The sequence below is a fragment of the Anomaloglossus baeobatrachus genome, chromosome 12 (genome assembly GCF_048569485.1).
Source record: "Anomaloglossus baeobatrachus isolate aAnoBae1 chromosome 12, aAnoBae1.hap1, whole genome shotgun sequence".
Lineage (NCBI taxonomy): Eukaryota > Metazoa > Chordata > Amphibia > Anura > Aromobatidae > Anomaloglossus > Anomaloglossus baeobatrachus.
In genome coordinates, this window is record NC_134364.1 from 75,669,564 (window position 1) to 75,693,227 (window position 23,664).

At 48.8% G+C, this 23,664-nt stretch overlaps 1 protein-coding gene across 1 annotated transcript in view; it reads left to right on the forward strand.

Annotated features, from left to right (window-relative positions):
- Positions 1 to 23,664, forward strand: part of AQR (aquarius intron-binding spliceosomal factor) — a 245,522-nt gene that overhangs the window by 39,053 nt on the left and 182,805 nt on the right. The window contains exons 8-12 of the mRNA XM_075330613.1: positions 1,475 to 1,575; positions 1,752 to 1,828; positions 6,391 to 6,455; positions 9,582 to 9,698; positions 9,786 to 9,899. Of these exons, the coding sequence (XP_075186728.1) occupies positions 1,475 to 1,575; positions 1,752 to 1,828; positions 6,391 to 6,455; positions 9,582 to 9,698; positions 9,786 to 9,899 (474 nt within the window). The remainder of the gene's footprint in view (positions 1 to 1,474; positions 1,576 to 1,751; positions 1,829 to 6,390; positions 6,456 to 9,581; positions 9,699 to 9,785; positions 9,900 to 23,664) is intronic.

Consider the following 23,664-nt stretch of genomic DNA (forward strand, 5'->3'; position numbering starts at 1 on the left):
TTCTCGTACGGCGCCCCTGCGCCGCTCGGATGCGCTCTTTGTCCTTGTCGCTGGCCAGCGTAAAGGGTCGCAAGCTCCCAAGTCAACTTGGCTCGGTGGATCAAGGAACCAATTCTTGAAGCCTACCGTTCTGCTGGGCTTCCGGTTCCTTCAAGGCTGAAGGCCCATTCTGCCAGAGCCGTGGGTGCGTCCTGGGCGTTACTGCACCAGGCTACGGCTCAGCAGGTGTGTCAGGCGACTACCTGGTTGAGTCTGCACGCCTTCACGGAGCACTATCTAGTGCATACCTACGCTCGGCAGATGCCAGCTTAGGTAGGCGAGTCCTTCAGGCGGCGGTTGTCCACCCGTAGGAAGGAGCCGTTTTACGGCTCTTTTACCGAGGTATTCTTTTACCCACCCAGGGACTGCTTTTGGACGTCCCAATTGTCTGGGTCTCCCAATGGAGCGACAAAGAAGAAGGGAATTTTGTTTACTTACCGTAAATTCCTTTTCTTCTAGCTCCAATTGGGAGACCCAGCACCCGCCCCTGTTCCCTTCGGGTTATTATTTCTTGTGTACACATGTTGTGCAGATTGAATTGTTCTTGGTCATGGTTTCAGTTCTCCGAACATCCTTCGGATTGAATTTACCTTAGACCAATTTATAAGTTTCCTCCTTCCTGCTTTTGCACCAAAACTGAGGAGCCCGTGATGCACGGGAGGGTGTATAGCAGAGGGGAGGGGTTTACACTTTTTAGTGTAATACTTTGTGTGGCCTCCGGAGGCAGTAGCTATACACCCAATTGTCTGGGTCTCCCAATAGGAGCTAGAAGAAAAGGAATTTACGGTAAGTAAACAAAATTCCCTTCTTTTTGGTTGCCACAAGTTTTGCGCTAACTGCAATAACAGGTGATCAAAACTTAGCATCTGTGCAAAAATTGTACAGTTAAAAATGTCAGCTTGAGACGCAAAAACTAAGCTGTCACTGAGTCATAGATCTTAAAAAATGAGAATGTTACCGGTCATGGAAAATGGCATAAAAGGTACGCCACTTTTTTTGGGAAAAACTTCTGATTTTTTTTTTAACCCCTTACATAAAAGTAAACCTATACATGTTTGGTGTCTATGTACTCGCACCGGCCTGAAGCATCACACTGAATCATCAGTTTTACCATATAGTGAACAAACTGATTAAATATCTGAAAAACAATAGTGCTATCGCACTTTTTTTTGCAATTTTTCGACATTTGGAATTTTTGTCGTTTTCCAGTTCATTATATGGTAAAACTCATGGTTTCATTTAAAAGTACAGCTCGTTCCGCAAACAACAAGCCCTTACATGACCCTATTGACTGAAAAATAAAAAAAGTTACATCTCTCGGAAGAAGAATGGCAAAAAATAAAAAACGGAAAGCGAAAAATCGTCCGGTCGTGAAGAGGTAAATGATGCAACTCTTAATTCCCTAATGTCTGCTGGTAACTTCTTACATCCATAGGCTCGGCTGGAGCAGGAATTAAAGAAAACCCCAAAGTTGAAAAAGTTTTGGAACCTTATTAAGAAAACTGATGATAAAATGGATGCAAAGGCTCGTGAGCTGTACGTATATATATCAGTAGGGCGCGGTGAACACGAATTCACAATGTTCTTTTTTGTGTTGGCGTCGCTCATGAGGACCTGTAAGGGCACTCTTGATGTGCTGTGAGTGATGACGCTCGAATTACGCAGTATACCTACAAATCTTTGACCCAATCTTACTTTTCCTATCATTATAGAGCCACCCAGGAGAGAAAGTTTTTAAGGCATCTTATACAGAAGTTCTTGTCTGTACTTCAGTCAATCCCAGCATCAGGTATGTAGACACCTATCCTGTATACTCACTGTACATTGGGCATACCTTACCAATACACCAACCTATGCACTATCCCTCCACTAAATTTGTACTCCAGCCTTTCCGGCAATGAAACGACATGGATGAATGTGACAAACATGACAGCCATATTATCTCATAGAGCTGTTTATTTTATGTTTTTGGTCATGAGTCGCCCAGAAGGACGTCTTTGGTCCCCCTCTTGGGTTTCCCGTGCAGTCACCGTTTCTGAACCCTATAGCCAATGCTTTGACTGTTCAGACATGTTCAATTGAAAGTATGCCTGAATGTTGTGCTAGAAATATGTCGTATGCAATCCATGTCTCTCCGAAGTCCAGCTTGTTAAGCTCACAGACCAATTCCTAGACTATATGTGGTAGTATTCACTTTTCAGCAGTGAGCAGGACTACATCTGTTGGTTTTAAAGGGAATCTTTCGGCTGTTGGGGGAGACCTCAGGGTCTCTCAGGGTCTCGGAGGAGGATTCCAAATCAGAACTGCGCAGATGTACATGAATCAGGAAAATGACCACACAGAGACGTATCTCAATATGGGAGAAGCAGAGTAGAGGTCTTCTAACCCTTGTATTCAAAGCATAACATTTTTATACAGTTTTTCTGCATTGACTCCTAACCAACCTATTAGCTTGGGTCTAGCTCATTCCTTTATTTGGACAGTCTTTACTGTACAGCAACATTCCCTAGTAAAGCATTCAGGTGTGTCTGGACATAGATGAGAGTCTATGGATAGAACAATGTCAGTTACTTATTCATGAAACTACAGATGAGTACCTGTTCCATTCATGAATGTCAGTTACTTATTCATGAAACTAGAAACTTATTCTACTTAGCCCTAAGCATAATTTGATTTGGTTATACATTCCGTTAATATTTCAATTAGGTATATATGGAGCAGCAATTCATAAAGCATTCAAATGACAGATTATCTTACTCTATTACACTGGACAAACGATTTATAGCCTAGGCCTTCACAGCAGGATTTTGCTGTGTAATTTGAGAGCACTGTTATGTAGTGTCACGCTAACGTCAGGGAAATATGGCGCACGACGGAACACACAACACAAGGGGTACAGCGTGAACACTTTAATTGCACTGTGTCTGCACCTGTGCCCTTCACTCCTAGCCAGTTCCTATACAGGTTCCTCACCTGTCGCCGAGCAGGAACCTGAAGTTCTGAGTGACCCTACAATAGTCCTGGCTAGTGAGTGGACAGGTAAGGGAAGCCAGTCCCACCACTGCACTAAAATAACACACAAGGGAAAGAAAGACAGACAAGGGGAAACACACCAACAGACTGCTGCAGTCAGCACCAAGACTGCTGCCTACACAGCAACTTGCAGAGAGGGTTCTACCAGCTCCTTTCAACTCTAGCATCCTAGTGAGCGTGAATAACCGGCACCCTCTACTGGGCGCAGAGGGTGTATATAGGGACTGGGAGTGATCCAGACTAGAAACGCCTGGGATGGTAATAAGAATGCTTGCTGGCAAGGAATGCTGACATTAACCCTCTCCTTCCCAAATGAAATGAAACTACATTGAAAGGGATATTTGAACAGAAAGCCTCATGGTCATAGCTTAAGGTCTCATAAAGGACACACTGGACCGGGTATAGGGTTAACCCTCCAGTGTGGCCGCGAGACAGCACACGCCTAAAGTATGTAGACAAACAAGAGCACTAGGAGTACTGGTGCAAAAATAGAATTTATTAATCAATCTCATTAAGTAACAACACGTAGGAAAAAGGACATTACAAGCATAAGTTATGGGAATAAAATGCCTGGGTCCCATGGACCACAATAAGAAACTCAATTATAGATCAATGCAATGGGGCATGAACTAAGAAAATCCACACCATATATAGGCAGGAACTAAAAGAGACAGGCAAGACAAGGGAGGAAAAAACCTCTCAAAAAGTCAGTACATCTATTCCAAGTAATGTGCAAAAAATGCTTGCCTGCTCATGATAGTGGTGCAGGGGGCCAGACCAGAGGAATGTCCCCAGTAAAAGCCTGGGTCCCGTGGACAACAATCGTGCTGTTATAAAGTCCTGCAATGTGGCTTAGGGTACACACTCGATTCAATATAAATGAGTATAATACTGGACTAGGGAGAATGTATATAGCAAAGAACATTCATCAGGCCCTTTCAGTGGAGCCGAGGTGGGCAGTAAATATAACCCGAATGGAGAACCATTCAAAGAGAATAATCTCAGCCCATCTTCACACGGCAGATGGAGCGCTTACCTAGTCACAGTGGTGGTGCAGGGGAGCCAGACCAGAGGGGAACCTCCGACGGCCGTTTCGCGGTGTATAACCGCTTCTTCCGGGAGGAGTGAGTGCGGTGAGGAGAAGCCGCGCCACCCTTTTGAATATCCGCCACCCGATCACGTGATGTAAACCACGTGACCGGATGTCGGAGGAGTCAGAGACGCTCGCGCAGCCGCACAGCGGCCCCGGACATTGCACACAGTGCGCATGCGCAGGACACGCTGGAGGGAATGCGGCGTCATAGACTCCCTGGCAACAGGAGGGACGCCGGCAGTGCTGGTCACCCAGAAGAGCACCGGTGTACTTACGAAAAAACGCAAGTACCCAGCGCGCGACGGACACCACACACACCGCGTCCCCGCTGGTGCAAAATTATAGAAAAAACTCCTAAAATTACAAATCTTTATTTATATTCAGTATTAAAAGGGGGAATACCCAACATATATATCAATATAAAATTAAATCAGATATCCAAGGGTACAAGGGGGGGGCTAGCCCTTCTAGTGTCCTAGGCTCACCCCTTCCTTGCCGCGGAGGTTGGCACCCTAAAACCTGCGCAATAGGCGCCCCCGCTCAAAGTAGGCTGTCCCTATAGGCCCTAACCAGACCCTAGCAGATAAGAGGTGACAGTCTACAGGATAGTTACAAAGCTGAACCAAAAAATCCAATATAAAGATTAACAATACATTATACCCAATATAATTAAATTGGGAAATAATAGGGTACAATGACCCAAGAAACAACCACCTGGTGACAGAATCGGGAAGGCAGTTATTCCCATAACTTATGCTTGTAATGTCCTTTTTCCTACATGTTGTTACTTAATGAGATTGATTAGTAAATTCTATTTTTGCACCAGTACTCCTAGTGCTCTTGTTTGTCTACATTGAAAGGGAACCTGTCACATAGAATCTGCGTTCTGACCTATCAGCAGACGCGTATGTGCCCTAATTACACCTCCCTACCCATCCCTGTGTTGTAAAATTGTGTAATATGAAAGTAATAAAAAACGTTTTATTACTTTCATATTTCCTATGTAAATAGCAGAGCTCGTCGCCCCAGGTGCATCACATCGCCCTGTGGGCGTTTGCATACTTTCCATGGTGTCACCCCCCTGTGGGCGTGATACCATGGATTCACATGAGCGACGTCCCCCGTCGCTCCTTCAGCTCCCGCGCCTGTTTGCACTTACCATTGCCGCAGCCTTTTCCGGGTTTTCACACGCCGGCTTCAGACGCGCTCTGCGCATGATGAGACTTTTCTGATCATGCGCAGAGCGCGTCTGAAACTGACAACGAGCACCCGGAAAAGGCTGCGGGAATGGTAAGTGCGCACGCGTGGGATCTGAAGGAGCGACGGGGGACGTTGCACATGTGAATCCATGGTATCCTGCCTACAGGGGCGTGATACCATGGAAATATGCAAACGCCCACAGGGCGATGTGACGCACAGGGGGCGACGAGCTCTGCTATTTACATAGGAAATATGATAGTAATAAAATGTTTTTTATTACTTTCATATTACACAATTTTACAACACAGGGATGGGTAGGGAGGTGTAATTAGGGCACACACGCGTCTGCTGATAGGTCAGAACGCAGATTCTATGTGACAGGTTCCCTTTAACTACAGGGGTGAGCGTAGCAATGTCTTTCAAGCCCTGAGTCTGTCACAAGACTCAAATGCAAAGAGACTTGTAGGGGCAGAGATCCTGATTCCAGCATGTGTTTTGCTGTTTCAATACAATCCGTATTTTATCAGAAGGATATTAACACTACAGAACTAGGTGTCTTCTGCCCCCTGGTTTAACCAAGACCACCAGCTCTCTTTCAATCTACAATCTACACAGAAAGCTGTTGTGTGGGCAAGGTTATACACAGCTCAACAACTGAGCTCTGCTACATCTGCATCAGAGAAACTGTAGGTATAACTGCTGCACCCAGTAAAATAAGTGACACATCACTGGAATCGGGGTGTCTGACCCTACATAATGCTGCTGTCAGATTGTATGGCATAAACCTGCTGACAGATTCCCTTTAAGCCTCGAATTTCCACAAAATTTGTTTTGTTTTGTTTTTTTTTAATAAAAAACTTCTCCCCATATAGTGTTATCTCTATATTCATAACATAAAATTCCTGTTAAGCTGCTGATCAGTGATGATTTATCTCTAGTATTGTATACAGACATTATGTGTCAGTCATTCAGTTCTTATTCTTAAGATGTTGTCCCCTGAGACAAGATTTCTGTTCATTCTTTAGGTCCCGTCTCTCTGGAGAAAATACATTACTGCGAACGTTTCATAGAACTGATGATTGACCTGGAGGTAAAGTGTGACGCAATTAATAATCTATTGCATGATCTGTGTATATGTCTTAGAATTCAGTGTATGTCACATGCAAAGAGATTAGTGAGACAAATGGTACATAATAGTATGGTTAGGGGGCTGCATTGGTTAAAGGGATCCTGTCACCCAAAAATAGTATTTACTGATAGTCCTAGTGCTATTCTGTGGGTAATTACACATGTGGCAGTATAACTGGATGTTCGGCTGCAGGTAGGAAATTAAGCTATATTCTCCTTGCAGCCGATTGTGTGCAGACAGATGGGTGGTGTCGGAGCTGTAAGCAGTTGGCAGTCTGTGCACAGTGAGCACGCTTTAATCACACTCCTGGCTACTTCACTGACATCTCCTCTGCACACAGGTTCAAGAGCAGGTTCCTGGTAGAAGTGTCCTCACTTCATTTTCTCCCTGCAGCTGACTATACAGTTAGACAGTAGACGGCCATGTGTCTTTAAAATGTTGATTGGCTATTCACCAAGTTGTTGGCCAACCTTTTTAAGCAGATCGTCCACAAAGACCAAGTCGTCTTTATCAAATACCGACAAGCCGTTGACGACATCAGTGAGTGATCGACATTGTCATGGCTGCACATATAAAAGACTTGAGTGCCATCTCTTCTGCCTGGATGAGGAGACAGCCTTTCATCGTCTTAATTCGTCATTTCTGATCCGCACCCTTCAGGATTTTGGCTTCTGGGGCCTCTGCCTGCAGGTTTGGAGGAGTGTTATGATCCGATGTTCAATGACTACAATGAGCACAATCCACCAGAGTCGTAGGTAATAACGTACCACCCGCAAGCCCTGAACTTAACACCACACTAGAAGTAGCCGGGCAGCATACCTGACAATCCTAGATGCCTCAAACCCAGCCGGAGGACTACATAACCTACAAGGCAGAAAGTGAAAAGAAACTATCTTGCCTCAGAACAGATTTACCCAAAGAAAATATGCAGCCTCCCACATATACTGACTGTGAACGAAGATGAAAAGACACACCGTAAGAGCAAGATGGAGCAAAGAGAGGCCACTCTATACTAAATACAAAATACAGGATAGGGAACTCTTGCGGTCGGTATGAAAAGACCCTATCAAAACTTCTTACACATAATGTGCAAAAAAGGAGAAGTAATCTAATACTTGCACGTTCACAATTCGTACAAGACTGACTAGGAAGATAAATCTTCCTTATCTGAAGGCACAAATAAAACAGGATACGATACAAAAAAACTTTTAGAGATAATTCACAGAAGCATAAGCAAATAACACACGAAAAGTATGAAGCAAAACCATGAACTTAGCTTAGCTTGGTAGCGGGGAAGCCAGAGGGACAAGAGACAGACTCCTATAGTCTCTGGAATTTCAGTCAACTGGCAGAGATAAACAGCCAGCACACACCTATATCTAAAATCAAGGTTTGAGCTGCAAACCAGGTGTCTAGAACTGGGGAACAGAATCTAACCACTAACCTCAGCGACCACAGGAGGGAGTCCAAGAGCAGAACTCCACCAGACAGTATTCACAACAGAGGGGGCTTAACACCGCCCCATCTTCTATAATAAACCTGTCTCATGGTTCTTCCCTATTTTTTACTATCCAGAGTCAAACACGTCAAGGCTGTCCGCATTCTCCCCTTTTATATGTCATGGGTATAGAACCACTGTCTGAATCCGATTTCCCGTTCTCCATTGTCTTTGAGACAAGTTCAGCGCTCTTGGTTTGTTTAGTAAATTATCCTGTGACATATTTTACTCTTCTAGATGTCCTCGGCTGTCCCAATGTAAAGAGATTGCTATCAGATGTGAAATGAATGAAGACTTTACAATATTTACAACTAGCTGTAGTACCCGGCGTTGCCCGGGATAGTAACTGTCTCTCTCCCAGTCTCTGTGTGTCGCTGTCTGTCTCTTTCCTTGTCTGTCTCTTTCCTTGTCTGTCTGTTGCTATCTCTCTGTATTTGCATCAGTCTATCTGTCTCAATCTCTTTGCCCGTCTGTCTCTTTGCCCGTCTGTCTCTTTGCCCGTCTGTCTCTTTGCCCGTCTGTCTCTTTGCCCGTCTGTCTCTTTGCCCGTCTGTCTCTTTGCCCGTCTGTCTCTTTGCCCGTCTGTCTCTTTGCCCGTCTGTCTCTTTGCCCGTCTGTCTCTTTGCCCGTCTGTCTCTTTGCCCGTCTGTCTCTTTGCCCGTCTGTCTCTTTGCCCGTCTGTCTCTTTGCCCGTCTGTCTCTTTGCCCGTCTGTCTCTCTGTCTTTTTCTGTCTCTCTCTATCCGTCTATCCTTTCTTATACTAACAGTTTATTTTGTTCCTATTGCAACCACTGACAGTTGCTATTTATAGCCTATAGCTCCCACCTCCATTCAGTTTAATGGCTGCAGGATTTTTGTAGTGCCTGTGCAAAATTTCGTGATTGTAAATGCGACGGTGTGGATTCCTTTAGTGGACATACATACATACATACATACATACATACATACATACATACATACACTGAGCTTTATATATTAGATTGATACTGACCGTTTGTTTTTTTTGTTTTTTTCTGGTTATCTTCATTTTCTTTCAATTGCTCTTTGTATTGTTTTGGAAGAAAAATGAATCTCAATGAAGACATAGTTGAAAGAAAATGGTAATTAGCACTATGATTAGCGGTAAATGGCATTTTTTTGGAAGACAGGTTCACTTTAAACCCCAGTAACAGCTTCTATTCCAGTCAGGCCTATTGATACCTAATTATGACTCGGTCGTTCCCTGTACCATTCCCCATGTGACCTAAGATTGGGCTGGATATGGGATGTGCCTTCAGTTTCCAAAAAGTTATGATTTTGCAGTATTCCCCATATCTCCACCTCTGAGTGTCCCATACGGAAGATATGACCATCATATTTCTAGTTATGATTTGATCTATCCATGGATAGGAAACACGAGGTGTCTGTTTGCTTCCCTCGGTGTGTTATTAATTATGGACTTAACGAGCGTACTATCTGCAGCATCTCCCACCATCAGTTCTCAATTTCAGAAAGGAAAGCTCAACTGTTATTTACTGTTGCTAGAAGTACGAAGTAGATTTTTAATGTAACCCTTCAACTACAATGACTAATTCTTTTCCCCCTCCAGGCTTTACTTCCCACGCGTCGCTGGTTTAATACAGTGCTGGATGACTCTCACCTTGTTGTCCATTGTTACTTATCCAGCCTCTCCAAGAGAGAGCAAGAAGGACATTTATTCTCTCAGGTATCTTCTGTTGTAAATGAAATATATGTATATATATATTTTTATTTAACACTACTTTAATACTTGCTTTAATACTTGCCTTAAAAGCTCCTGGACATGTTGAAGTTTTACACTGGCTTTGAAATTAATGATCAAACTGGAAATGCACTCACAGAAAACGAGATGACGACTATCCATTACGACCGTATCACCTCCCTGCAGGTAGGTCTAAGTTTTATAGTATTTTGATTGTCATATATGTAAAGTTTTATTCAATAGTTACCAAATGAACACTGGAGATGTACATAGAAAATCTGAGGTAAAATGGAGACCAGTGTCGCAGGTCGATGTAAGAAGGTATAACATGTAGTATATACAAGCCATGATAGTAGTTGAATTTCTTTTGAAGCATGTAATAATACTATTAAAAGACCCAAGGGTTGAGTAAAATTGTGCTATGTAACAATGTAGAAAAAGTATAGGGGCTGTGACTGCAATAATATGTTCTGGATTAAAGGGAATCTGTCAGCATGTTTTTGCTGTTTAATATCTGAGAGCAAGATAACCTGTTTCCATTGAGATGTCACTTATTAGACTGTGTGTTGTAGTTGTAATATAATCAGTGTTTTATCAGCAGGAGATTATCAGTACAGGACTAGTTGACACTTACACAGCAGTCAGGCTAAAATGTGTAACCCCACCCCCAATACTAATTGGCAGGTTGTTCAGTGTACACTGGAAGATGCCAATCAGTGGTGTGGGCGGGGTTATACTCAGCTCTCAATCTGAGCACAGGGAGATCTGCAGCAGATAACACCGGGATTCTACTAAAACTGCACTAATCCATCCAGTAAGTGACATCGCTGGATCTGGAGTGTCTGCCCTAAATCAGGCTGCTCTTTGATTACTCAGAAAACCTGCTGACAGATTCCCTTTAAGCGGCCTTTAGAAAATATATTTCTTCGGCGCTCCATTGGGAGACCCAGACGATTGGGTGTATAGCACTGCCCTCCGGAGGCCACACAAAGCAATTACACTAAAAAGTGTAAGGCCCCTCCCCTTCTGGCTATACACCCCCAGTGGGATCACTGGCTCACCAGTTTTCTGCTTTGTGCGAAGGAGGTCAGACATCCACGCATAGCTCCACTGTTTAGTCAGCAGTAGCTGCTGACTCTATCGGATGGAAGAAAAGAGAGCCCATATAGGGCCCCCAGCATGCTCCCTTCTCACCCCACTTGCGGTTTGTAAGGTTGAGGTACCCATTGCGGGTACGGAGGCTGGAGCCCACATGCTGCTTTCCTTCCCCATCCCCCTGAGGGGCTCTGTGGAAGTGGGATCTTACCGGCCCCCGAACCCTGAGGCCGAGCTCCATCCACAGACCCAGAGACCCTGCTGGAGGAGCTGAGTACAGTCAGGGACAAGGCCCTGCAACGTTCAGGTACTCTGACAGGCCACGCACACTCCAGGCTTGCTGGGTGTGCTAGTGCGCCGGGGGCACTAGCGCTGCGCGCTCGGGTTAGAGTCACTGCAGCTTAGCTGAGTGATTTTTTGTCTTGGGAACTACCGCGCCGGCCGCTCCGGGAGCGGCGGCGCCGCTGGGACTTGTAGTGCGCCGGGGACTCGCGCTGCCCGCGCTTTTACGGCGGCAGCGCTCATAAATCTAGTCCCCGGCTTTTGCGGCCTAGTTACGGTTCGTTCCCGCCCCCACCCTGTCAATCAGGGAAAGGGAGAGACGCTGTGCAATAGGCAGCGCCGAGGGCTGGAGCCTTATTTACATGCTCCAGCCCTCTCACTGGGCACAGTGGGGACGCAAGTTTCCCGCTCTTGGTCTCAACACGCCCAGGGCCCGCCCCTCTCCACAGGACGCCGGCAGCCATTCCTGCATGCAGTCTGGCTGGAGAACGGACACAGGCTCTGGGGGACTCAGACCAGGGACTCTGGCGACCACACACCCGCGTTTATGCGGGCGGTAAGCTGCACATAAGTGCTGGCCCCACTAGTGCCACAGTGTTATTTGGTGCATTTTTTCTCTGTACCATATATATTTATATTGCACTGTACAGTCGCTTCTTGGCTTATACCCTCATTGCTCTGAGGAGACAACAACATGTCATCCGCAAAACGTAAGGGTGCCAAGGCACAGGCGGTACGCACTGCTTGTGCCGCATGTGGGGCTAATCTACCGGCAGGTTCCAATGACCCCCATTGTGTGCAATGTTCAATCCCTGTGCCACTTCGTCAGCCAGAGTCTATGGTAGTAGTGGCCCAGGCAGAGACGCCTGTGAACCCTGCCCCGGTGACGGGGACAGAATTTGCAGTTTTTGCTGATAAGACTCTGACTCGGATGACAGTCCCAGGCAGCCTAAGCGGGCTCGCTGGGAAAGACCCTCGCCGTCATCACACTGGTCAGGGTCTCAGCGAGACGAGGCTCTGTATGAGGAGACAGAGGTGGGTGATCAGGAATCTACTCCTGACACCGCTCTCAATCTAGATACCCCTGATGGTGACGCTATGGTAAATGACCTTAAAGCGGCCATCAATAGACTGTTGGATATTTCTCCCCCAGCCCCTTCTGCTGAGGAGGCAGCTGCACAGCAGGAGAAGTTCCAGTTCCGGTATCCTAAGCGTAAATTGAGTACTTTTCTGGACCACTCTGACTTCAGAGAATCAGTCCAGAAACATCATGCTTATCCAGATAAGCGTTTCTCCAAACGTCTTAAGGATACACGTTATCCCTTTCCCCCTGACGTGGTCAAACGCTGGACCCAGTGTCCAAAGGTGGACCCCCCAATCTCCAGGCTTGCGGCTAGGTCCTTAGTTGCAGTGGAAGATGGGGCTTCACTTAAAGATGCCAATGACAGACAGATGGACCTTTGGTTAAAGTCTGTCTATGAAGCTATCGGCGCGTCGTTTGCTCCAGCATTCGCGGCCGTGTGGGCACTCCAAGCTATTTCAGCTGGCCTGGCACAAGTGGACTCTATCATACGTCCAGCAGTGCCGCGAGTAGCGTCCCTAACTTCGCAAATGTCTGCGTTTGCGACTTACGCTATCAACGCTGTCCTGGACTCTACGAGCCGTACCTCAATGGCGTCTGCCAACTCTGTGGTTTTGCGCAGAGCCTTGTGGTTAAAGGAATGGAAAGCAGATTCTGCTTCCAAGAAATGTTTAACCAGCTTGCCACTATCTGGAGACAGACTGTTTGGTGAGCAATTGGCTGAGATCATTAAACAGTCCAAGGGTAAGGACTCCTCCTTACCCCAGCCCAGATCAAGCAAACCTCAACAGAGAAAGTGGCAGTCGAGGTTTCGGTCCTTTCGAGGCTCCAGCAAGACCCAATTCTCCTCGTCCAAAGGGACTCAGAAGGAGCAAAGGAGCTCAGATTCCTGGCGGGCTCATTCACGCCCCAAGAAAACAACCGGAGGAACCGCTTCCAAGGCGGCTGCCTCATGACTTTCGGCCTCATCCCTCCGCATCCTCGGTCGGTGGCAGGCTCTCCCGCTTTTGCGACATTTGGCTGCCACAGGTCAAAGACCGGTGAGTAGCAGGCATTTTGTCTCACGGGTACAGGATAGAATTCAGTTATCATCCTCCGCCTCGGTTCTTCAGAACCTCCCCACATCCCGACCGAGCAAATGCCCTTCTGCAGGCGGTGTGCTCACTAAGAGCAGAAGGAGTGGTGATCCCTGTTCCTCTGCAGGAACAAGGGCAAGGTTTTTACTCCAATCTCTTCGTGGTTCCAAATAAGGACGGCTCGTTCCGTCCTGTTCTGGACCTAAAGCTGCTCAACAAGCATGTGAACGCCAGGCGGTTCCGGATGGAATCCCTCCGCTCTGTCATTGCCTCAATGTCTCAAGGAGATTTCCTTGCATCAATAGACATCAAAGATGCTTATCTCCACGTGCCGATTGCTACAGAGCACCAACGTTTCCTACGTTTCGTGATAGGAGACGACCATCTCCAGTTCGTAGCTCTGCCATTTGGTCTGGCGACAGCCCCACGGGTTTTCACCAAGGTCATGGCGGCAGTGGTAGCAGTCTTGCATTCTCAGGGACACTCGGTGATCCCTTACTTGGACGATCTACTTGTCAAAGCACCCTCTCAAGAGGCATGCCAACACAGCCTGAATGTTGCGCTGGAGACTCTCCAGACTTTCGGGTGGATCATCAACTTTTCAAAGTCAAACCTGGCACCGACTCAATCACTAACGTATCTTGGCATGGAGTTTCATACTCTCTCAGCGATAGTGAAGCTTCCGCTGGACAAGCAGCGGTCACTACAGACAGGGGTGCAGTCTCTCCTTCAGGGTCAGTCGCACCCCTTAAGGCGCCTCATGCACTTCCTAGGGAAGATGGTGGCAGCAATGGAGGCAGTCCCGTTCGCGCAGTTTCATCTGCGTCCACTTCAATGGGACATTCTCCGCCAATGGGACGGGAAGACAACTTCCCTAGACAGGAAAGTCTCCCTTTCTCAGACGGCCAAGGATTCTCTGCTATGGTGGCTTCTTCCCACCTCATTATCGCAGGGAAGATCATTCCTGCCCCCATCCTGGGCAGTGGTCACGACAGACGCGAGTCTGTCAGGGTGGGGAGCAGTTTTTCTCCACCACAGGGCTCAAGGGACGTGGACTCAGCAGGAATCCACCCTTCAGATCAATGTTCTGGAGATCAGGGCAGTGTATCTTGCCCTATTAGCCTTCCAGCAGTGGCTGGAAGGAAAACAGATCCGAATTCAGTCGGACAACTCCACAGCGGTGGCATACATCAACCACCAAGGAGGGACACGCAGTCGGCAAGCCTTCCAGGAAGTCAGGCGGATTCTGATGTGGGTAGAGGAAAGAGCATCCACCATATCAGCAGTTCACATCCCGGGCGTAGAAAACTGGGAAGCAGACTTCCTCAGTCGCCAGGGCATGGACGCAGGGGAATGGTCCCTTCACCGGACGTGTTTCAGGAAATCTGCCGCCGCTGGGGTGTGCCGGACGTCGACCTAATGGCGTCTCGGCACAACAACAAGGTCCCGACCTTCATAGCGCGGTCTCGCGATCAAAGAGCTCTGGCGGCAGACGCCTTAGTGCAAGATTGGTCGCAGTTCCGGCTCCCTTATGTGTTTCCACCTCTGGCACTCTTGCCCAGAGTGTTACGCAAGATCAGATCCGATTGCGGCCGCGTCATACTCGTCGCCCCAGACTGGCCGAGGAGGTCGTGGTACCCGGATCTGTGGCATCTCACGGTCGGCCAACCGTGGGCACTACCAGACCGTCCAGACTTACTGTCCCAAGGGCCGTTTTTCCATCGGAATTCTGCGGCCCTGAACCTGACTGTGTGGCCATTGAGTCCTGGATCCTAGCGTCTTCAGGATTATCCCAAGGGGTCGTGGCCACCATGAGACAGGCTAGGAAGTCCACTTCTGCTAAGATCTACCACAGAACGTGGAAGATTTTCTTATCCTGGTGCTCTGCACAAGGAGTATCTCCCTGGCCATTCGCGTTACCTGTTTTTCTTTCCTTCCTGCAATCTGGGTTGGAAAAGGGCTTGTCGCTCGGCTCCCTTAAAGGGCAAGTCTCGGCACTATCCGTGTTTTTTCAGAAGCGTCTAGCACGACTTTCTCAGGTGCGCACGTTCCTGCAGGGGGTTTGTCATATCGTACCTCCGTACAGGCGGCCGTTAGATCCGTGGGATCTAAACAAGGTCCTTGTTGCTCTCCAGAAGCCGCCCTTCGAGCCTCTGAGGGATGTGTCACTTTCTCGACTCTCACAGAAAGTGGCCTTTCTGGTAGCGGTCACGTCTCTTAGGAGAGTGTCCGAACTAGCAGCGCTGTCATCCAAGGTTCCTTTCCTGGTGTTCCACCAGGACAAGGTAGTGCTGCGCCCCATTCAGGAGTTTCTCCCTAAGGTGGTATCCTCTTTTCATCTTAATCAGGATATCTCCTTGCCTTCCTTTTATCCGCATGCAGTTCATCGGTATGAAAAGGATTTACATTTGTTGGATCTGGTGAGAGCACTCAGAATCTACATTTCCCGCACGGCGCCCCTGCGCCGCTCGGATGCACTCTTTGTCCTTGTCGCTGGTAAGCGCAAAGGGTCGCAGGCTTCCAAAGCCACCCTGGCTCGATGGATCAAAGAACCAATTCTTGAAGCCTACCGTTCTGCTGGGCTTCCGGTTCCATCAGGACTGAAGGCCCATTCTACCAGAGCCGTGGGTGCGTCCTGGGCATTACGACACCAGGCTACGGCTCAACAGGTGTGCCAGGCAGCCACCTGGTCGAGTCTGCACACTTTCACCAAACATTATCAGGTGCATACCTATGCTTCGGCGGACTCCAGCCTAGGTAGAAGAGTCCTGCAGGCGGCAGTTGCCTCCCCGTAGGGGAGGGCTGTCTTTGCAGCTCTAACATGAGGTATTTCTTTACCCACCCAGGGACAGCTTTTGGACATCCCAATCGTCTGGGTCTCCCAATGGAGCGCCGAAGAAGAAGGGAATTTTGTTACTTACCGTAAATTCCTTTTCTTCTAGCTCCTATTGGGAGACCCAGCACCCGCCCTGTTGTCCTTCGGGATTTTTGGTTGTTTTTCGGGTACACATGTTGTTCATGTTGAATGGTTTTCAGTTCTCCGACGTATCTTCGGAGTGAATTTGTTTAAACCAGTTATTGGCTTTCCTCCTTCTTGCTTTTGCACTAAAACTGGTGAGCCAGTGATCCCACTGGGGGTGTATAGCCAGAAGGGGAGGGGCCTTACACTTTTTAGTGTAATTGCTTTGTGTGGCCTCCGGAGGGCAGTGCTATACACCCAATCGTCTGGGTCTCCCAATAGGAGCTAGAAGAAAAGGAATTTACGGTAAGTAACAAAATTCCCTTCTTCTGCCTATAAACGAGCTGATCAGATGTATGAAAGTAGATTGATGCTATTTTCAGTACCAAAACTGTAGGGGCCAGAATGATCCGCAGTGGAACGATGAGTTAATAAAAGTAAAGTTCTGTGTCACATAGTGCTGTGATCATGTACATATAGTGCCTTGCAAAAGTATTCGGCCCCCTTGAATTTTTCAACCTTTTCCCACATTTCGGGCTTCAAACATAAAGATAAAAATGTTAATTTCTTTGTCGCTCCTAATTGGGAGACCCAGACAATTGGGTGTATAGCTACTGCCTCCGGAGGCCACACAAAGTACTACACTTAAAAGTGTAAGGCCCCTCCCCTTCTGGCTATACACCCCCCCCGTGGGATCACGGGCTCCTCAGTTTTATGCTTTGTGCGAAGGAGGCCAGACATCCACGCATAGCTCCACTGTTTAGTCAGCAGCAGCTGCTGACTATGTCGGATGGAAGAAAAGAGGGCCCATACGAGGGCCCCCAGCATGCTCCCTTCTCACCCCACTTTATGTCGGCGGTGTTTGTTAAGGTTGAGGTACCCATTGCGGGTACGGAGGCTGGAGCCCACATGCTGATTCCTTCCCCATCCCCATTAGGGCTCTGGGTGAAGTGGGACTTTACCGGTCTCCGGGCACTGAGGCCGGGCTCCATCCACAGCCCCTGGAGGATCTGCTGGATACGGAGCGGAGTTTCCTCAGGGACAGGACCCTGCTCCATCAAGGTACTCCGTGTCCCCGTGCTTATCGCACGCACACTGCAGCATTGCTGGGTGTGTTAGTGCGCCGGGGTAAACAGCGCTGCTGCGCTTGTGCCGTTACTCACTACAGGACTGCTGAGTGAGGTGACTTAGTACGATCGGCCGATCCGGCCGCGGGGGTCAGTTTTCACTGCGTCGCGGCTGGGATTTGTGGTACGCCGGGGACTTCCGCGCTGGCCGTGCATATATGACGGCCGCGCTAATTACTACAGTCCCCGGCTTTTGCGGCCTAGTTCGTATCGTTCCCGCCCCCAGACCTGCCAGTCAGGAGGAGGGCGGGACGCTGTACAGACCAGCAGCGCTAAGAGCTGGAGTCTGTTTTACATACTCCAGCCCTCACACTGGGCACAGTGGGACGCAGTTTCCCGCACTTTTGTTTGTGACGCCCACGGTCCGCCCCTCTTCACAGGATGCCGGCAGCCATTCCTGCCTGCACGCTGAGCTGCAGAGGGGAGACGGGGAGACTCAGACAAGGGATTCTACGACCTCACACCCGCTTTCAGCGGGCGGTAAGCAGCCCTCAAGGGCTCTCCCCCACTTGTGCCATAGTGTACTTTGTATTTTGTGCTGACAATACTTTGCACTGTACAGTCGCTGGTGATTTTCTGCTATATACCCTCCTTAGATTTCTCAAGGAGACAACAGCATGTCGTCCGCAAAAAGCAAAAGTGCCAAGGCACGGACTTTATATGCTGCTTGTACCGCATGTGGGGCTACTCTACCGGCAGGTTCCACTGACCCCCATTGTGTGCAGTGCTCGGCCCCTGTGGCAATTGCTCAGCCGGGGCCTCTGCTAGAGGTGACCCAGGGAGAACCACCTGTGAATGCTGTCCAGGTGACAGGGACGGAGTTTGCAGCTTTTGCTGACAGATTGTCTATGACTATGTCTAAAATTCTTGAAACATTGCAGTCTAGACCAGTAACTCAGACCATGGGCACTGTGGATTCATTGCCCCCTTGTCCCCCTCAGCTGGACCACTTCCTAGCTCCGGGGGTGTCACATGCACCCCAGGGTGACGGCTCTGACTCGGACGACAGTCCCAGGCAACCTAAGCGGGCTCGCTATGAGCGACCCTCAACTTCATCACACTGGTCAGGGTCCCAGCGGGACGACTCTCTGTGTGATGAGGCGGATGTAACTGATCAGGATTCTGATACTGGGGCCGCTCTCAATCTGGATACACCGGATGGTGACGCCATAGTGAATGATCTTATAGCGTCCATCAATAAGATGTTAGATATTTCTCCACCAGCTCCTCCTGCGGAGGAGACAGCTTCACAGCAGGAGAAATTCCATTTCAGGTATCCCAAGCGTAAATTAAGCACTTTTCTGGACCACTCTGACTTTAGAGACGCAATCCAGAAACACCACGCTTATCCAGATAAGCGTTTCTCCAAACGGCTTAAAGATACACGCTATCCTTTTCCCCCTGACGTGGTCAAGGGCTGGACACAGTGTCCCAAGGTGGACCCTCCAATCTCCAGGCTTGCAGCCAGATCTCTAGTTGCAGTGGAAGATGGGGCGGCACTTAAAGATGCCACTGACAGACAGATGGAGCTCTGGTTAAAATCCATCTATGAATCGATTGGAGCGTCGTTGGCGCCAGCATTCGCAGCCGTATGGGCACTCCAAGCTATTTCAGCTGGCCTTACACAGGTCGACACGGTCACACGTACATCTGCTCCGCAGGTGGCACCCTTGACCTCTCAAATGTCTGCATTCGCGTCTTACGCGATCAATGCTGTCCTAGACTCTACGAGCCGTACGGCGGTGGCGTCAGCCAACTCTGTGGTTTTACGCAGAGCCCTGTGGTTGAGAGAATGGAAGGCAGATTCTTCTTCCAAGAAGTGCTTAACCAGTTTGCTTTTTTCTCGTGACCGATTGTTTGGTGAGCGTTTGGATGAAATCATTAAACACTCCAAGGGTAAGGATTCATCCTTACCTCAGCCCAGACAAAACAAACCCCAACAGAGGAGGGGACAGTCTGGTTTTCGGTCCTTTCGAGGCTCAGGCAGGTCCCAATTCTCCTCGTCCAAAAGGACTCAAAAGGATCAGAGGGGCTCAGATTCTTGGCGGACTCAATCACGCCCAAAAAAGCCAGCCGGAAGAACCGTTACCAAGACGGCTTCCTCATGACTCTCAGGCTCCTCTCTCCGCATCCTCGGTCGGTGGCAGGCTCTCCCGCTTTGGCGACATTTGGCTGTCACAGGTCAAAGACCGTTGGGTGAGAGACATTCTGTCTCACGGGTACAGGATAGAGTTCAGCTCTCGTCCTCCAACTCGCTTCTTCAGAACTTCTCCACCGCCCGACCGAGCCGATGCTCTGCTACAAGCGGTGTCCGCTCTAAAGGCGGAAGGAGTGGTGACTTCTGTTCCTCTTCAGGAACAAGGTCACGGTTTTTACTCCAATTTGTTTGTGGTGCCAAAGAAAGACGGGTCGTTCCGTCCCGTCCTGGATCTAAAGCTGCTCAACAAACACGTAAAAACCAGGAGGTTCCGGATGGAATCTCTCCGCTCCGTCATCGCCTCAATGTCTCAAGGAGATTTCCTAGCATCAATAGACATCAAGGATGCTTATCTCCACGTGCCAATTGCGCCAGAGCATCAGCGTTTTCTACGCTTCGTTATAGGAAGCGAACACCTGCAGTTCGTAGCTCTACCTTTCGGGCTGGCGACAGCCCCTCGGGTCTTCACCAAGGTCATGGCAGCAGTAGTAGCAGTCCTGCACTCGCAAGGTCACTCCGTGATCCCGTATTTGGACGATCTACTTATCAAGGCACCCTCTCAAGAGGCATGCCAACACAGCCTGAACGTGGCACTGAAGACTCTCCAGGGTTTCGGGTGGATTATCAACTTTTCAAAGTCAAATCTAACCCCGACCCAATCACTAACATATCTTGGCATGGAGTTTCATACTCTCTCAGCGATAGTGAAACTTCCACTGGACAAACAGCGTTCACTACAGACAGGGGTGCAATCTCTCCTTCAGGGCCAGTCGCACCCCTTGAGGCGCCTCATGCACTTCCTAGGGAAGATGGTAGCAGCAATGGAAGCAGTTCCTTTTGCGCAGTTTCATCTGCGTCCACTACAATGGGACATTCTCCGCCAATGGGACGGGAAGTCGACGTCCCTCGACAGGGAGGTCTCCCTCTCTCAGGCAGCCAAGGAATCTCTCCGGTGGTGGCTTCTTCCCACCTCATTGTCAAAAGGAAAGTCGTTCCTACCCCCATCCTGGGCGGTGGTCACGACAGATGCGAGTCTATCAGGGTGGGGAGCAGTGTTTCTCCACCACAGGGCTCAAGGTACGTGGACTCGGAAAGAGTCCACCCTTCAGATCAATGTTCTGGAGATCAGAGCAGTCTATCTTGCCCTACAAGCCTTCCAACAGTGGCTGGAAGGCAAACAGATCCGAATTCAGTCGGACAACTCCACAGCGGTGGCATACATCAACCACCAAGGGGGAACACGCAGTCGGCAAGCCTTCCAGGAAGTCCGGCGGATTCTGACGTGGGTGGAAGACACGGCATCCACCATATCCGCAGTTCACATCCCAGGCGTAGAAAACTGGGAAGCAGACTTTCTCAGTCGCCAGGGCATGGACGCAGGGGAATGGTCTCTTCACCCGGACGTGTTTCAGGAGATCTGTCGCCGCTGGGGGATGCCGGACGTCGACCTGATGGCGTCACGGCACAACAACAAGGTCCCGGTTTTCATGGCACGGTCTCACGATCACCGAGCTCTGGCGGCAGACGCCTTAGTTCAAGATTGGTCGCAGTTCCGGCTACCGTATGTGTTCCCACCTCTGGCATTGTTGCCCAGAGTGCTCCGCAAAATCAGGTCCGACTGCCGCCGCGCCATTCTCGTCGCTCCAGACTGGCCAAGGAGGTCGTGGTACCCGGATCTGTGGCACCTCACGGTAGGCCATCCGTGGGCACTACCAGACCGTCCAGACTTGCTGTCTCAAGGGCCGTTTGTCCATCTGAATTCTGCGGCCCTGAACCTGACTGTGTGGCCATTGAGTCCTGGATCCTAGCGGCCTCAGGTTTATCTCATGAAGTGGTTGCCACCATGAGACAGGCTAGGAAGCCATCCTCCGCCAAGATCTACCACAGGACGTGGAGGATATTCCTATCTTGGTGCTCTGCTCAGGGAGTTTCTCCCTGGCCTTTTGCATTGCCTACTTTTCTTTCCTTCCTGCAGTCTGGGTTGGAAAAAGGTTTGTCGCTTGGCTCCCTTAAGGGTCCGGTCTCCGCGCTATCCGTATTTTTTCAGAAACGCCTGGCGCGACTTCCTCAGGTACGCACGTTCCTGCAAGGGGTTTGTCATATCGTCCCTCCTTACAAGCGGCCGTTGGAGCTCTGGGACCTGAACAAGGTTCTAATTGCTCTCCAGAAGCCGCCTTTCGAGACTATGAAGGAGGTTTCCCTTTCTCGTCTTTCACAGAAAGTGGCCTTTCTAGTGGCGGTCACGTCTCTTCGGAGAGTGTCCGAGCTGGCGGCGTTATCCTGCAGATCTCCATTCCTGGTGTTTCACCAGGACAAGGTAGTTCTGCGTCCAATTCCAGAATTTCTTCCCAAGGTGGTATCTTCCTTTCATCTCAATCAAGATATCACTTTACCGTCTTTGTGTCCGCATCCAGTTCACCAATTTGAAAAGGGTTTGCATTTATTGGATCTGGTGAGAGCACTCAGGATCTACATTTCCCGCACGGCGCCTCTGCGCCACTCGGATGCACTCTTTGTCCTTGTCGCTGGTCAGCGTAAAGGGTCGCAAGCTTCCAAATCCACCCTTGCGAGGTGGATCAAGGAACCAATTCTTCACACCTACCGTTCTGCTGGGCTTCCGATTCCATCAGGACTGAAGGCCCATTCTACCAGAGCCGTGGGTGCGTCTTGGGCATTACGGCACCAGGCTACGGCTCAGCAGGTGTGCCAGGCGGCTACCTGGTCGAGTCTGCACACTTTTACCAAGCATTATCAGGTGCATACCTACGCTTCGGCGGATGCCGGCCTAGGTAGACAAGTCCTTCAGGCGGCGGTGGCTCACCTGTAGGAAAGGGCTGTTTGACGGCCCTATCACGAGGTATTCTTTTACCCACCCAGGGACTGCTTTTGGACGTCCCAATTGTCTGGGTCTCCCAATTAGGAGCGACAAAGAAGAAGGGAATTTTGTTTACTTACCGTAAATTCCTTTTCTTCTAGCTCCAATTGGGAGACCCAGCACCCGCCCTGTTTTCTTAGGAAGTTTGTTTTTTTCGGGTGCACATGTTGTTCATGTTGAACAGTTCAGTTCTCCGAGGTTGTTTCTCGGGTTGAATTTGTCTTTAAAACAGTTATTGGCTTTCCTCCTTCTTGCTTTTGCACTAAAACTGAGGAGCCCGTGATCCCACGGGGGGGGTGTATAGCCAGAAGGGAAGGGGCCTTACACTTTTAAGTGTAGTACTTTGTGTGGCCTCCGGAGGCAGTAGCTATACACCCAATTGTCTGGGTCTCCCAATTGGAGCTAGAAGAAAAGGAATTTACGGTAAGTAAACAAAATTCCCTTCGTTATGGTGAAGAATCAACAACAAGTGGACACAATTGTGAAGATGAACGATATTTATTGCTTATTTTCAACTTAAAAAAAAAATAAATAACTGAAAAGTGGGGCGTGCAATATTATTCATCCCCTTTACTTGCAGTGCAGCAAACTCACTCCAGAAGTTCATTGAGGATCTCTGAATGATCCAATGTTGTCCTAAATGACTGATGATGATAAATATAATCCACCTGTGTGTAATCGAGTCTCCGTATAAATGCCCCTGCTGTGTATTAGTCTCAGTATTCTGTTTAAAGCACAGAGAGCATCATGAAGACCAAGGAACACAACAGGCAGGTCTGTGATACTGTTGTGGAGAAGTATAAAGCCAGATTTGGTTACAAAAAGATTTCCACAACTTTAAACATCTCAAGGAGCACTGTGCAAGCGATCATATTGAAATGGAAGGAGTATCATACCACTGCAAATCTACCAAGACCCGGCCGTCCCTCAAAAATTTCATCTCAAACAAGGAGAAGACTGATCAGAGATGCAGCCAAGAGGCCCATGATCACTCTGGATGAACTGCAGAGATCTACAGCTGAGGTGGGAGAGTCTGTCCATAGGACAACAATCAGTCGTACACTGCACAAATCTGGCCTTTATGGAAGAGTGGCAAGGAGAAAGCCATTTGTCAAAGATATCCATAAAAAGTGTTGTTTAAAGTTTGCCACAAGCCACCTGGGAGACACCAAACATGTGGAAGAAGGTGCTCTGGTCAGATGAAACCAAAATCAAACTATTTGGGCACAATGCCAAATGATATGTTTGGCGTAAAAGCA